The following is a 15,033-nucleotide window of genomic DNA, read 5'->3' on the forward strand; positions in this document are numbered from 1 at the left end:
CAAGTTAATTTTTGTATAGGGTGTGAGGTAAGGGTTGAGGTTAATATTTTTTTCAGACCAATTCTTCATCATTTTGCAAATATCTAGTTGTTCCAAAACCATATGTTGAAGAGGTTTTCCTTTCCCCATCAAAATTACCATGGCACGTTTGTTGAAATTCATATGATTTGTTGACTACATATGTATGAGTTTATTTCTGGACTCCCTACTCTATTCCATTGATGTATTTCTTTATCTTTAAGACTTGATCATTGTTTTACATGAGGTCTTAAAGCCAAGCAGTGTAATTCCTCCAATTTTGTTCTTCTTTTTCAAAATTATATTTAGTATTCTAGGTCCTTTGTATTACCATATGTATTTTTTAATTAGTTTGTCCATCTTTAACAAAAGGCTACTGGAATTGTTGAATTAGGGTGGGAATGTTGCATCGGGTGGAAGAATGGACATCTTAATAATCTAGTGTTGTATTCATCAATCCATAAATTCTTTTATTTCCTTCAGCATAGCCATGTTTTTACTGACACATAGTATCTCACTAAATTGGAGTCATAGTTTACCAAACCATGCTCATTTTGTCAATTAGCTCATTTCTACTTTTTCATTATTAATAATTTGCTGTGAATATCATGGCCTTTAAAGTTGGGTTTTTTTTGTTTTGTTTTTCAAATTTTTGGGTTTCTTTTGGATTTTGTTTTTTTAAGATTTTATTTATTTATTCATGAAAGACACACAGAGAGAGGTAGAGACATAGGCAGAGAGAGAAGAAGGCTTCCTGTAGGGAGCCTGATGTGGGACTGCATCCAGGACCCCGGGATCACACCCTGAGCCAAAGGCAGACACTCAGCCACTGAGTCACCCAGGCATCCCTAGGGTTATTTTCTTGAGATAGATTTATAGCGGTTAAATTAGTGGGTCAAAGAATATAAATATTTTAAAGGCTTTGGTATGTATTACCAACTTTTTTCCTGTCTATAGTGTACATTCGCATTGCTACCATCACTGAATGAATACCCAGCCAGTACTGAGTATCTTGCTAATTTAACCTGTGAAATAGAAGATTCTTACTAGAATTTCTTTGCTTTTTATTGAAGTGAAACATTTTTCCATACATCTGCTCACTTTTCAATTCTGTCTTTTGCAAATGTTATTCATGTCCTGTGTCTTAGAGTTCTTCTTATAGATTTGAATGTTATCCCTGCTGGTAGTCAGAATTCTGAGAATTACCCCCAATGACCTTCATCCTTGTATGATCCCCTCCATTTTGAGGGCGGGTGGAAGCTGTGTATATGATGAAATATCACTCCCGAGATTATGTTACTTTAAATGGCATGGCTAACTTTAAAATAGGGAGATTTTCCAGGTTGTCCTAGTCTAGTCTCATAGCCTTTTATTTATTTACTTATTTTTTAAAGAGTTTATTTACTTATTCATGAGAGACACAGAGAAAGAGGCAGAGACAGAGGCAGAGGGAGAAGCAGGCTCCCTGTGGGGAGCCGGATGCTCACAACCTGAACCAAAGGCACATGCTCAACCACTGAGCCACCCGGGTACCCCTGGTTCTTTCTTTTTTATTATGAGTTTTCTCCCTTCGTGTATAGTAAAAATATATGTATATTGAATTTATTATTTGTTTTCCTTTGTGATATTATCCCATCAGTCAATCTCCAGTTAGAATGTCTTTCCAAATCTACCAGAAAAAAACCCCACAGAAGTTTTTAAAGTTAGATTACATTTTCTCACTCTTTTAGGTGGTTTAATTTTTTAAATTGAAATGGCTTTTTATTTAATAAAACACATAATTCCAAAGTCAAAATCGTGTGGCATAGAACATTCAAGAAGTCTATCTTCCATCATTGCGTCCCATCCCACCCCTACCCCATTCTGTCTTTTCTTTTTAGGTAGATCATCTATTGCTGCATCACAAGCCATCACAAAACTTAGTGGCTTGAAACAATAGCCATTTTATTATTTCTCACAGTTCTGTTGGTTGATCGAAGCTCAGCTAAGCGGTACTTTGTGGTACTTGCCTTGTGTCATTCATCTGACTGTGGTCAGATGGCAGGAGAGGTGGAATGTCCAGGATGGCTGCATTCATGTGACGGGTCCTTGGAGTGGTCAGCAAGAAGGCTGGTCTTAGTGGGAGGGAGGCTGACACTCTTTCCATCTGTATCATCCAAGGCCTTGCAGCCCCTCAACGCAGTCTCTCCACCAGGGTCTTAGGGTTCCTTACATGATTCTCAGAGATCCCAAAGTACAAAAAAATACAAAAGCATAAGTTGCCAGGCCTTTTGAATGCTCCCCATATGCTATTTGTTAAAGTGAGTCACATGTGCTAATATCTGTATAACATGGCCCAGGCCCCTCACCTCCCCAGTTGCTCATTTCTCGTTGGGATTCTTTTCCTGGTTATTCTCGCATATCTGTTTTTCCAAATAAACTATATAATTAACCTGCCTGGCTCTGGGACTAAAGAGAAGATGATATTCTTATTGGCATTGCTTTAAATTGATCAATTAAGTAGGGGAGAATGAACATTTTGGTGATGTTGAACCTTCTTTTCCAAGAACATGGTATGCTTTTCCTTCCTTTCAAAGTTGCTGTCCTGTCTTCCACAAGACTTCATAGTGTTTCTCAACTTTTTCGCATTTCCCATCAAATCTATGTCTACATTGTTCCATTATGTCCTAAATTTTTTAATCTCAGTGGGTTTTCTGGGCTGTGGGGCATGGGGGTTTATGGTGTGACAGCAAAATCTAAATTAATTTTTCTTCTAAGTATCAATCAAGCCATTTAATCTAATATCACTTACTGAATAATCCTCTATTCTTTACATATTTATGATATATTTTACCATTTACTAAAATCTCATATACTAACAAGTTGGAATCTGTTCTGAGCTACTCCATCCAATTGATCTTATGCCAAAATGATGCTATTTTAACTATTTAGCTTTACTATGTTTTATGCCTACTAGAGCTCTTTTCCCTACAATTAACTTTTTAAAAAGATATATCAATTCCATTATTTTCTTAAGAAAAATTTTCCCTACATTTCCTCATTAAAAATTACATATAGTTAAGCCTAAAAATTAATTTTGTAAGACTGGACATTTAAAAAATTTTAGATTTCCTGATTGGAAATACTGTACATCTCTCCATTTTTCATATTTTATATTTCTTAAGTCAGCCTTATAGTTTTATTCATGTAACTCGAACATATGTTACATTCAAACTGCTCTGAGTATTTCATATTTTTATTGCCATTGAACATACAATCCTTATTTTCATTTTATTTTCTAACCAGTTACTACTGTTAAATAGAAATGCCTGTTGATTTTCGTATATGTAGCTGTTTTAAAATCTACAGGCACAACACATAAATGGTCAGAAAAATAATAGTCTTCGTTTCTCTGTAGATTAATCCAATTTAGCTCTCCAGCAACCATTTCTGCTGGGGTGGGGGTGGGGGAATCAATGTTACTATTTAGTTGGAACTCAGTTGATAGTGTATTATATTCTCTTTTCACACGCCCATTCTCTTTCTTGCCTTCTCCCTGAAATATTCTATCTGGGTTGGGGAGAGGTATATGGTTTAAAAATGCCACATGTCTTGGCCAGTATCTCAGGTGGAGCAGTTTACAGTCCTGTCCCAGCTCAGCAACATCATGCTGGGGGTGAGGGGTCACTAGATTAAGCCTGAGCTCTGCCCATTGCTGACTCAGCCCTCAACTCACTCTTGCAGGGTCTTCTAATCCTCTGCTTTTTCCCTCCTGCTCTCTGTTTTTTTTTCTGTCCTTTTCTATATCCTGGCTCATCCCCATCCACAACTGGGATGGTGACTCCAGAGGACAGGCAGCCAGACCCTACCCCAAGATGTACTTCACTCTGTTCTCTTTTTTGTGCCTTTTTCTCAAGATCAGACACATTTTGTGTCTTGGGCAAAGCGCTCTTTATCACACATTTTGCAATCTAGGGCATAAATTTGATGGAGGGAGAGTTGGGGAGATACCTGCTAGGAATTACAAAGGATAAAAAAAATACCTTGGCTAATATTTCAACAGTATTGTCTCCTATTACGGAATTGAAACATACAGAAAAGCACAGAGAGTAGTATAATAAAGTTCTGTGTCCTCATCACTCAACTTCAGGAATTATCAACATCTCTCACCTATGGCCCTGTCCCAACCACACCTTCTCTCTTTTTTTTTTTCTTCCCTTCCTCCTGGAGTTAATTTAAAGCAAATTCCACACATCATGACATTTTACTGTGGTCGAATATTTAGTCTTTGCTAATAATTTTACAGAGGATTCTTTCTTTGCTGTATCCCCACAGGCTTTGTATGAAGCATTCACATTTCCTTATTTTTAGTTGGTTACTGTATCTTTTTTAAAAAGATCTTATTTATTTATTCATGAGAGACAGGCAGAGGGAGAAGCAGGCTCTCTGCAGGGAGTCCAATGTGGGACTCGATCCCAGTACTCTGGGATCATGACCTGAGCCAAAGGCAGACGCTCAGCCGCTGAGCTACCCAGGCATCCCGGTTACTGTATTTTTATTTGCTCCTTGATCTAATGTATTTGGGAGAGTTTGTCTAAATTTATAAGTAGAAAAATTTGGGTGGTTAAAGGATCTGGACTGTACTTAACTAATTGAATATGAGATTTTCTTTGTGGCATAGAATGCAATCAATGCTTATAGATGCATATAGACACTTGAAAAGGTGAATCCCTTGTGATTCCATTATATGTAATTGTACCTCTTAATTACTTGGTTAAAATCCCTTATGCCTTTATTGCTTATGCATTCAATCTCTGACAGACTGTTTTGAGTTAAAATCTTCTACTAACTGCATCTACTGCCTATTTATCTAAATATTTTTGTCGTATATATAGATGATGGGTTAAACTGTGTCCCCACCAAGTTCATATGATGAAATCCTAACCCCCACTACCTCAGAATGTGACTGTAATTGGAAATAGGGTCTTTACAGAGGTAATCAAGTCAATATGAGCCCTACTCCAATATGACATGTCCTTAGAAAAAGGGAGCACTTGGAGAGAGATGTCCATGCAGGGAGAACGTGATGTGATAATGAAGACACATGAAGGCAAAGAGAAGAGTTGCAGAAGAAGACAGCCACCTGCAAGCCAAGGAGAGAGGATAGGAGCAGAAACTTCCCTCGTAGCCTTTGAGAGGAACTAACCCTACTGACATCTTGTTTTCAGACCTCAAAGTCTCCAGAACCAGACACGAGAGAACCATGTTTGTTCTCAGCTACTCTATTTGCAGTTCTTTGTGATGGCAGCTCCAGTAAGCTAATATACCATACAACTCTCCTATGGCTTTCACGGTGTGTCTTTGCTACCAGTTTCTATAAAATCGCCTTTGATTACAAGTTGTACCCCTGCTCGATTTTTACATTTGATTGGCAGTGCTTTGCCCAGTCTTTTCATCGAGACCCCTGTGTTCCTTTGCACTAAGCCCAGACATTTGTTGTGTGCACATACGTAGCATGTGATTGGTGACTGGACACGTGAGCTCTGGATGAAAATGGGTGGCTGCCATTTAGTTGCTACATAGCTTTGGGTGGGTCCACTAATCCTTCTGTGCCTCAGTTTTTCCCTTTTGTAAGGTGAGGGAATTGTAATTCTCCTTATAAGGATCGAACAAATTAAAATATTTAAAATGCTTAGCACAGTGCCTGGTCCACGGCAAGTACGTGACATATATGTGAGTCATCATGAGTCCTGTCAACTTTATAATGAAGGTACTGGGATCATTTTACAGAGGCTTAGAGAAGTTAAGTCAGGAAGCTGGTGTGACAGGATTGTTGAAGGCTGGGTTGCCAGGGGGCAGGCCCTGAGATGGAGATTAATGTGCAGGAAGTATATAAGGGGTACTCTCCAGATCAACAGGTGTGGGGATGGAGGTGAAGCAAGGAGGATTAGGTTGGGCAGTAGGAGAAGTTTACTCGTGATGCTATCACAGCAAAGGCTCCCAGCCAATGGGAATAAAGTGCTTTAAAATATGCCCACAAATTTTTGATGCTCAGTTCCAAAGGTTGGTCCAAATTCCCCTTCCCTTGAGTGTGGGCTGAAGTTAGTGATTCTCTTCTAACCAACAGAAGAAAAGTAAATGTGAGTTCAGAGCCTAGGTCATAGAAGGCTCTACAGCTCTGTTTGCTCTCCCTGTGGGACTGCCTGGCCTGGGAGAAGTTAGCTCTCAAGCAGCCTGTGAAGAGTCTCAAGCAGCCTGTGGACAGTGCATGTGGTAAGGAATCGAGGGCTCCAGCCCACAGCCACATAAGGGCTCCATTTTGGAAGTAGATCCTGCAGCCCAAGCCAGTCTTCAGATGACTGTGGCTTTGCCTAACATCTTGGCTGTGACCACCCGAGACCTTGAGCCAAAATGACCCAGTGAAGCTGCTCCTGAGTTCCTCACTCACACACACTATGAGATCAAAAATATTTGTTGTGTTAACTACTACTTGTTGAAGGTAATTTGTTATGCAGCTAATATAGGGAGCTGCCTTGTCCTTCAGAGTCTTTCCAAGCTGAGGTGAGGGGAAGAGGTATTCGTATCCTAAATTGACTCATCATTGATATGGGCTGTCCCCCATATCTCCTCCACCCCTCTCGGAGGACCATAACTTTGGGCAAAGCAGTATTCAGCTAAGGGAAGGTTTTGAAGACTGAACTGACAGCTCTTGAAAGCAATACTCTCAGCAGCTCAAGAACATGTCCCTCAGTCCTAAAAAGTCTGGGCTGAACATCACAGCCTCCACTGAAAGAAGTTTAGTGGGACCTCGCCTCCTGTCCCCGAATGGGCATTAGGCTCACAGCTGAACCATAGTGCCCTATCTTCTAGTGAAAGATGCCTACAATTGGAGCCAGACACTTTCCCCAGGGCTTGATAAAAAGCTGCAGATCAAGCTCTGCTTCCACCAAATACTTCCCCAGTCTTCTCTATCTCATTCTATATATGGAGGGAGAAGAAAGAATGAAAGGAGGTAGTTGGCCTTGTGGAGAGTGCAATGTTTCTGGAGGGAAGTGATATAAAGGGGGAGGCTGCAGGGTAATCTGTCCTTGGTATTGGTTGGGTCTACTGGAGGGCGAGGCTGTTCTTCCATTCACTCCTTGCAAATCTGTCTGGTCAGCATTCTTGCTGATTTATTCCTATTCTCTATTTCCGTCTCTATTTCCGGAAGGAGCAAGAAGACTGAAGAGAGACAGGAGGGTGGAGAGGAGAGGCTTTGGGGCAGCTTCTAGTCCAGCCCTTTTGTGTGATATGGATGTGTGTTTCTCATGAGGCACGTGAACTCCGTGGAAGACAAATGGTCTTGAGCTGCCTTGATGAACCCTCCCAAGAGGCTGAGCGCCCTAGTGGGTGCTGGCAGGGGGGTGATGGAAAAGATTAAGCTGAAAATGGATCTCCCATGGAAATGTATGGAAGGGAGAAGGCCCACAAGGTCTTCTCATATGTACCCCCTTGAAAGGAGTTTCAAGCACAGGCCAGTTACCCAGACAAAAGCGAATCAAGAGAGAATTGGCAAGATAAGCGATGCTTGTCTCAACACAGAAACGAGGCCTGGAGAGGATGGTGAAGTGTCGGAGAGCCAGAAAAGTGACTCCCATCTTCCCACCCCCACTAAGGATCTGGTGTCCCACTCGGGTCATGAGACTGACACTTTGACATGATCTGATTTTTAGTAACTGAAATTGACCAGATAGTTAGGGGTATGGCCTCAGGTGCCACTTAGGGATGGCAAAGATTCAAAAGAGAACAATTGGTGGGGATCCCTGGACGGCTCAGCGGCTCAGCTGTTTAGTGCCTGCCTTTGGCCCAGGGCGCAGTCCTGGAGTCTCAGGATTGAATCCCACATCGGTCTCCCTGCATGGAACCTGCTTCTCCCTCTGCCTGTGTCTCTGCCTCTCTCATGAATAAATAAATAAAATCTTAAAAAAAAAAGAGAGAGAGAGAACGATTGGAGAAAAATGGACTGCTTCATGTTTGGAAGCCGTCACACAGAGAGGGCAGATTAGTGATAATCGCTGCAGCTGAAGCTCTCTGCTCTACACCAATATTCCATAAAGATGGTGTACAACCCACAAAGATGAGAACCACAGGCCCTACCTGACCTCAAGGAACAAGAAATGCTCGGCTGTAAAATAAATATAAAGCAGGTTGGCTGAGCAAACGAGTCTAGAATGGGGATTCTTGTGTGAGATGTTTCTCTTCCTGCTTCCCTTCGTGGTCTACCGTGATTGGTATTTTACCAGTTGGAAATGATGGGGGAAGTCTGGTGGAGAGGGATTCATTTCCTGGAATTGCAAATAGACTAGACTGTGATTATTAAATCCCTGATGGATTGTTTTAGAATTGCCAGAGTTTGAGGTGCAGGAAGACATCCAAGGGAGACTGAAGCCCTGAGGGCAGAGAGGAGCTGAAACCCGAGACCTGAATATTGGGAAACACCACCTTGTAACACCCTTCGAGAGCAATTGTAGCTATAGCACCATCACTGTCGTCCTATCAGATGCCTTCAATTCTCAAGAGGGAGGCACCAGTGACAACTGATTCATGAAACTGTTTTATATGGGAAAAAAAAATTTTTTTTAAAGACTTTATTTATTCATGAGAGACACAGAGAGAGGGAGAAGCAAGGCTCCCTGCGGGGAAGCAGGTGGGAGACTCGATCCCCAGGACCCCGGGTCACGCCCGGAGCCGAAGGCAGATGCTCAACCACTGAGCCACCTGGGGTAGCCCCTTACAGCAAATTTCCAATATAACCCTAAAAGGGATGCATTTTAAAAAACAGACATCAGAACTAAGGAATTTATTTTTATTTTCTATTTTTTTTTAATTGGAGCTCAAGAACTAAGGAATTTGAAAACATAAAAGCACTTCCTCGCTGCACTACCAGTTACCAAAATTACGAAACGTCAGCCTTCTGCGTGGTGGCAAAGTCCCGGTTTAAAACCCCTACAAGGAGTCTGATGACGCTCGAGGCAGTGCGTTCCCTAACTGCACGGCTGCCCTGCCTGCAGGCACCTGCCCCCCGAGGCCAAGCCCCGACCGCGGGGAAGCACAAGGACACCGGGCAGCTCCGCGCCCCGCCGGCCTTCTGCGCCTGCGCGCCGCGCTTGCCCGCAGCCTGCGATCCCTCATGAATATTCAGCACCCGCTCCGGGGCGCGCGCCGGGGGAGTACCCACAAGCCTCCGCGGCCCCGCCGCTCGGAGCCGGGCGAGGTCACCCGGCACTCCCCGAGTCCTGGGTCCTCAACCCGGCGGCGGCAGCGCGCGGCCCGGGGAGGGGACGCCGGCCCTCAGAAGCTCCGGAAGAGACTGGGGAGATGGCGAGAGGAAGGAGGGCTGGGCGGGAACGCGGCCCCCCAGTTCCCGCCGCCTCCTCGCCAACTCCTTCGCGCACTGCCTGACGGGAGCCTCCCCTTCCCGGCACAGGCAGGGCCCGCGCGCGACGCGGCTTCGGCCCCGCCCCCCCGCCGCGGGGCACGCCGGGAGAGAGCCGTTTTCCGTCCCCCCCCCCCTCAGTAAACTAGAAAGGGGAGGGTATTTCCGGTGTGAAGACCGTCTTCGCGGAAAGGGTGGGGCCGGCCTGGCCCCGCCCCTCACGCCCGGCAGGGGCGGGGCGAAGAGTGACAGCGTCTCGCTCCGCGCGAAGGCCCGCCCCGGCACCGGAAGAAGGAAGGCGGAGGGTGGGGGGGGCGCGAGGTCTCGAGAAACGGCTGCGGGCGGCGGGGAGGAGGAGGCGGGGCCCGGCTCGGAGGGGCGGGGCCAGTCGCCGTCCCCGCGGGTCACGCGCGGCCGGAAGTGGCGCCCGCCGCGGAGTGATCGAAATGGGCACGTCCCTGGACATTAAGATTAAGAGAGCGAACAAGGTGTATCACGCCGGGGTAAGTAGGGAGGGCGGGCGTGCAGGTGCGTCTTGGGGACACTCGTGGGGGGGGTCGGTGGGCGGGGCAGAGCGCCCCGCCAGGTGCGGCCGCGCCAGGTGCGCCCCGCCGCGCGGCCGAGGGAGGGCCGAGGGCCGAGGGGCGGGCGCCTGAGCCGCACCGTCCACCGTCCGGCCCCTCGAGCCCCCGCCCGCCCCGGGCCCCCGGCCCGACTGTCCGCTGAGGGCGGAGGAGCGCGGCGCCCGCAAGTCCACCTCGGGCCTGACTGCCGAGGCCTCCGTGAACCCGCCTGGGCCTCGGTCAGCTGACACCACGCGAAACTTAACTCCTTCCTCCGGTTTTATTCTCTCGAGCGATCGACAGAAGGAATGCCGTATTAAAAAAATGCAAGTACAAAAAAATAAAAATAAAAAATAGATAAAACTCTTAACGGCATCAGCAAGTTTTGGGCCCCTCGCCAGTCCGTTAACCCTCCTCCGGCCTCAGTTTCCTTGTTTGCAAAACGAGGATGATTTGAGGTTCCTGTAGCTCAGCCCTACTGTGTGTCAGAATCAAGCACCCTGGGAATTTTAAAGCATGATTGCACACTGGGGAATAAAGCTGAGGGTGGTGGTTGGCCCCATAAATGCAGAGCAGTGTCAAAAGGGATTGAATAGGGAGGGCAGACCGGGTGGCTCAGTGGTTTAGCGCCTGCCTTTGGCCCAGGGCGTGATCCTGGGGACCCTGGATCCAGTCCTGCATCGGGCTCCCTGCGTGGAGCCTGCTTCTCCCTCTGCCTGTGTCTCTGCCCCTCTCTCTCTGTGTCTATCCTGAATAAATAAAATCTTTTTTTTTTTTTTTTAAGGATACCAGGCAAAGATCATGAACAGATACTAAACCCTTTTGTTTTTTGTTTGTTTGTTTGTTTGTTTTTTTAATTTTTTTTATTTATTTATGATAGTCACAGAGAGATAGAGAGAGAGGCAGAGACACAGGCAGAGGGAGAAGCAGGCTCCATGCACCGGGAGCCCGACGTGGGATTCGATCCCGGGTCTCCAGGATCGCGCCCTGGGCCAAAGGCAGGCGCCAAACCGCTACGCCACCCAGGGATCCCGATACTAAACCCTTTTGAATGCAAAACTGGGGAATCCTGATATTTACACAGACTCAAACGGTCACCTCCCAGGTTATTAATTTCAGAAGGGAAAAAACGGCTGTTATAATGGAGGAATCAGGTCATCACCAGTCTAGCCACGACCAAACAGTTAGCATCACCTCACTGTCACCGCTCATGATGCTACTGACACCGTGTTCTGGGTTGATCATAGAGCATCTGGCCTGATGCGCCAAAAAGGGAGCAACTCTTCTATGTAGTATTTCCTACCAAAAAGGGTTCAACGTAGATCAGTTCATAAGGAAACACATTTCCAAATTGAGGAAGGCTCTGAAATAATTAGCCTGCATTTTTTTTTTTAATTTTTATTTATTTATGATAGTCAAAGAGAGAGAGAGAGAGGCAGAGGGAGAAGCAGGCTCCATGCACCGGGAGCCCGATGTGGGATTCGATCCCAGGTCTCCAGGATCGCGCCCTGGGCCAAAGGCAGGCGCCAAACCTCTGCGCCACCCAGGGATCCCTAGCCTGCATTCTTAAAAAAAAATGTGAATGTCATGAAAAAAAGAAAGGGAGTTTTTCTAGATTAAAACAAACTAAAGGGATATGACAGCCAAATGCAGCATATGATTTTTGATAAATAAGTTTGGGTGTGGATTATTTAAATAATAGTGTTGCGTTGGTGTTAAATTTCCCCAGTGTGATGTTTGTATTTTTGGCTCTGTGGGAGAATAGGCTCCATACTGAACATCCAGGAGTAAAGTATGGCAATAAATAAATTTTAAATAGTCCAAGCAAAGATTGTGTGCGTGCAAGCATGTGAGGAGCAGAGAGAGTAAATGGGGCGGAGTGTAATTGAAGGCTCTAATTGAAAGCTATAGGAGTCTACTTTTTTTTTTTTTTAAGATTTTATTTATTCATGAGAGACACAAAGAGAGAGAGGCAGAGACACAGGCAGAGAGAGAAGCAGGCTCCATGCAGGGAGCCCGACGCGGGACTCGATCCTGGGTCTCCAGAATCAGGCCCTGGGCTGAAGGCAGCACTAAACTGCTGAGCCACCCGGGCTGCCCTTTGTTTTGTTTTTTTAATAAAGTTTTATGGATATATAATTCAGATACCATAAAATGTATGCATTTTAAGTGTAGAATTCAGTGGTTTTAATATATTCCCAGAGTTCCTCGAATAATCACTATTAATTTTAGAACAGCTTGATCCACCTAAAGAGAAACCTTGTAACCATTAGCAGATATTCTTCATCCTCCCCCTACCTCTTGGCCTCTGTCAATCATAGATCTACTTTCTGACTCCATGAATTTGCCTATTCTGGAAATTTCATATACGTGGCCTTTTGTGACTGACTTCTTTCACTTAGCATAATGTTTTCAGTGTTCATACCTGTAGCGTGTATTAGTTCCTGGTTCCTTCTATGGCTAAGTAATATTCCATTGAATGGATAGACCCATGTTTCATTTACCCATTTGTCTGTTGATGGACAAATGAATTGTTTTCACTTTTTGGCTTATATGGATAAGGCTACTGTGAACCTTCTAGTGCAAGTTTTTGTGTGAACATAGGTTTTCATTTCTCTTGGATATACACAGAGGAATGGAATTGCTGGGTGATATACTTTTATGTTTAACTTTTTTTTTTTTTTTTTTTTTGAGAGACAACGCAGGTATAGGAGCTGGGGTGGGAGATGGGAAGGGCAAAGGGAGAGAGAGAATCTTAAGCAAGCTTCATGCCCAGTGCAGACAGCCTGACTTGGGGCTCTTTCTCACCACCCTGAGATCATGAACTGAGGTGAAATCAAGAGTCAGACACTTAACCAACTGAGTCACCTACGCACCCCACTATGTTTAACTTTTTGAAGACCCACCAAACCGTTTTCCAAAGCACCTGCCCTGCTCTACATTCCACCAGCAGTGTACGAGGATTCTAGCTTCCTTTCTACTTTGTATTTTCCTAACTTTTTTATAGCTTGGACATTGAAAATAAGAATTGGGGGAGGCAGTGATAGGAGACTATGTACATTTTGCTTTAGTAATTAATTTTTTTTTTTTTAAGATTTTATTCATGAGAAACACAGAGGCAGAGACCCAGGCAGAGGGAGAAGCAGGCTCCATGCAGGGAGCCTGATGTGGGATTAGATCCCAGGACTCCAAGATCACGCCCTGGGCCAAAGGCAGGTCCTAAACCGCTGAGCCACCCAGGGATCCCTCCTTTTTTTTTTTTTTGTAAAGATTTTATTTATTTATTCATGAGAGACATGGAGAGAAGCAGAGACACAGGCAGAGGAAGAAGCAGGCTCCATGCTGGAACGTGATGTGGGACTCGATCCCGGAGACTCCAGGATCATGCCTAAAACTGCTGAGCCACCCAGGCATCCAAATAATTACTATTTCATCGAAAGGTCAACACGTTCCATTCAGAGATGTTCCAGCTGAGATGTTTTCTGTGGTTTTAAATAATTGGTACAAGGAATGAAAAGTACATTTAGAAAAGCTGCAAGATAAAAAAAAAAAAAAAAAAAAAAAGAAAGAAAAGAAAAGCTGCAAGAAGGGAAATGGAAATGGTAACATTGGCCCAGCTGGAAGTCCTACACATCAAGGACCAGTCCTCATAGTCTCATGGTCTCATGGTCGGCAGAGTTGAAGGTGCTGTCAACTTTGCCCAAGCAGTACACGTCCCTTGGTGCCATTAACGGGAACAGAATCTGCAGTTGCTGGCTTATGGCAGTGTTTCTTAATCTCGTGTTGGGAGACCTTAGGTGGTGATTATAAAAGAAAAATCAGGGGATCCCTGGGTGGCGCAGCGGTTTGGTGCCTGCCTTTGGCCCAGGGCGCGATCCTGGAGACCCGGGATCGAATCCCACGTTGGGCTCCCGGTGCATGGAGCCTGCTTCTCCCTCTGCCTGTGTCTCTGCCTCTCTCTCTCTCTCTGTGACTATCATAAATAAATAAAAATTAAAAAAAAAAAAAAAAAAAGAAAAATCAGGGTTACTTCTAAACAGATGGTTGCTATGTATTTTCTTTAGAAGCCAAAAAAAAAAAGTCACAAAACCAATAAGTAATCAACAAAATTATATATTTGGACATATATGCCTGTGACTCAGGTGTTAGTCTCTGATCTGTGATTCAGGATAGAGGGAGTAGGTGGCCAGCGCTGGCACAGTGACAGGACCCTTGCCATCCAGTTGCTTGATGGCTCAGTGCCCGTGGACGGAGTGTGTTTCAAGCATGGTTTGCACCATGGTTGTGCAAGGGGTGGCCTGTTTTTCCCAGTCTCCCCACTCTTACTGGCTGCGAGTGGAACTAATAATATACAAGTTAGCCGTTTTCTCTGTACATCTCAGCAGCATTGGTAAAGATTCCGTTACTGGGGACCTGACTTCTCAGTGGGTTGCCAGAGTGCAGGACCTGTAATTGTCATAGTTTGTTCAACGCGGGGCTGCCACCCATGTTAGCCTGATCCTTGGTCACAAGTGAGTGTAGTTCACGCAAACATGTTTGCCTCTGTAGCCCCATAAAGCATCCTTTCTTGTGCTCAGAAGTACTTGGGAAGCACTGGGGTAGAGTTTCGTCAGCCAGGCTGCATCACTCCGTTGTACTAAAGAGAAACTGAGGCTTGAGCAGATTGTGGAATTTGCTCAAGGCTTCCCAACTCACGACTGCCTGGACTCCGGCTCCAGCTGGTCAGTTTTGCCCTTCCAACAGTCTGTCATACTGTGTCCCTAAGAATAGCCATTTTTGTGCAAAATGGAGGAATTTATAATGTAGAAATAGATATCAATTTCCTGGGAGTCCTGTCAATGGTACGGTAATAGTTTCATTTAAAAAACTATGACTTCGACTTGGAAAATGTCCTGACTCTGTTCCTGTGCTGTTCAGTGCTTGGTTTGTCATGAAAGCATTTCAAAGTGGTTTTAATTCTGTGCATACCAGAGAACCTGAGTTATAGTTGGGCTTAAAATTGGCATTTGGGTTTTTTCCCTAGGGAAAAAAAAAGGTTTATTGACAAAATTATGGACT

The 15,033-nt window shown here is 44.8% G+C and overlaps 1 protein-coding gene across 1 annotated transcript in view; it reads left to right on the plus strand.

Moving 5' to 3' along the window:
• The first annotated feature begins 9,729 nt into the window (after positions 1–9,729).
• VPS26C (VPS26 endosomal protein sorting factor C) overlaps positions 9,730–15,033 on the plus strand; it is a 46,680-nt gene continuing 41,376 nt past the window's right edge. The window contains exon 1 of the mRNA XM_041734967.1: positions 9,730–9,915. Within this exon, the coding sequence (XP_041590901.1) occupies positions 9,859–9,915 (57 nt within the window). The 5' untranslated portion in view covers positions 9,730–9,858. The remainder of the gene's footprint in view (positions 9,916–15,033) is intronic.

The sequence above is a fragment of the Vulpes lagopus genome, chromosome 20 (assembly GCF_018345385.1).
Source record: "Vulpes lagopus strain Blue_001 chromosome 20, ASM1834538v1, whole genome shotgun sequence".
NCBI lineage: Eukaryota > Metazoa > Chordata > Mammalia > Carnivora > Canidae > Vulpes > Vulpes lagopus.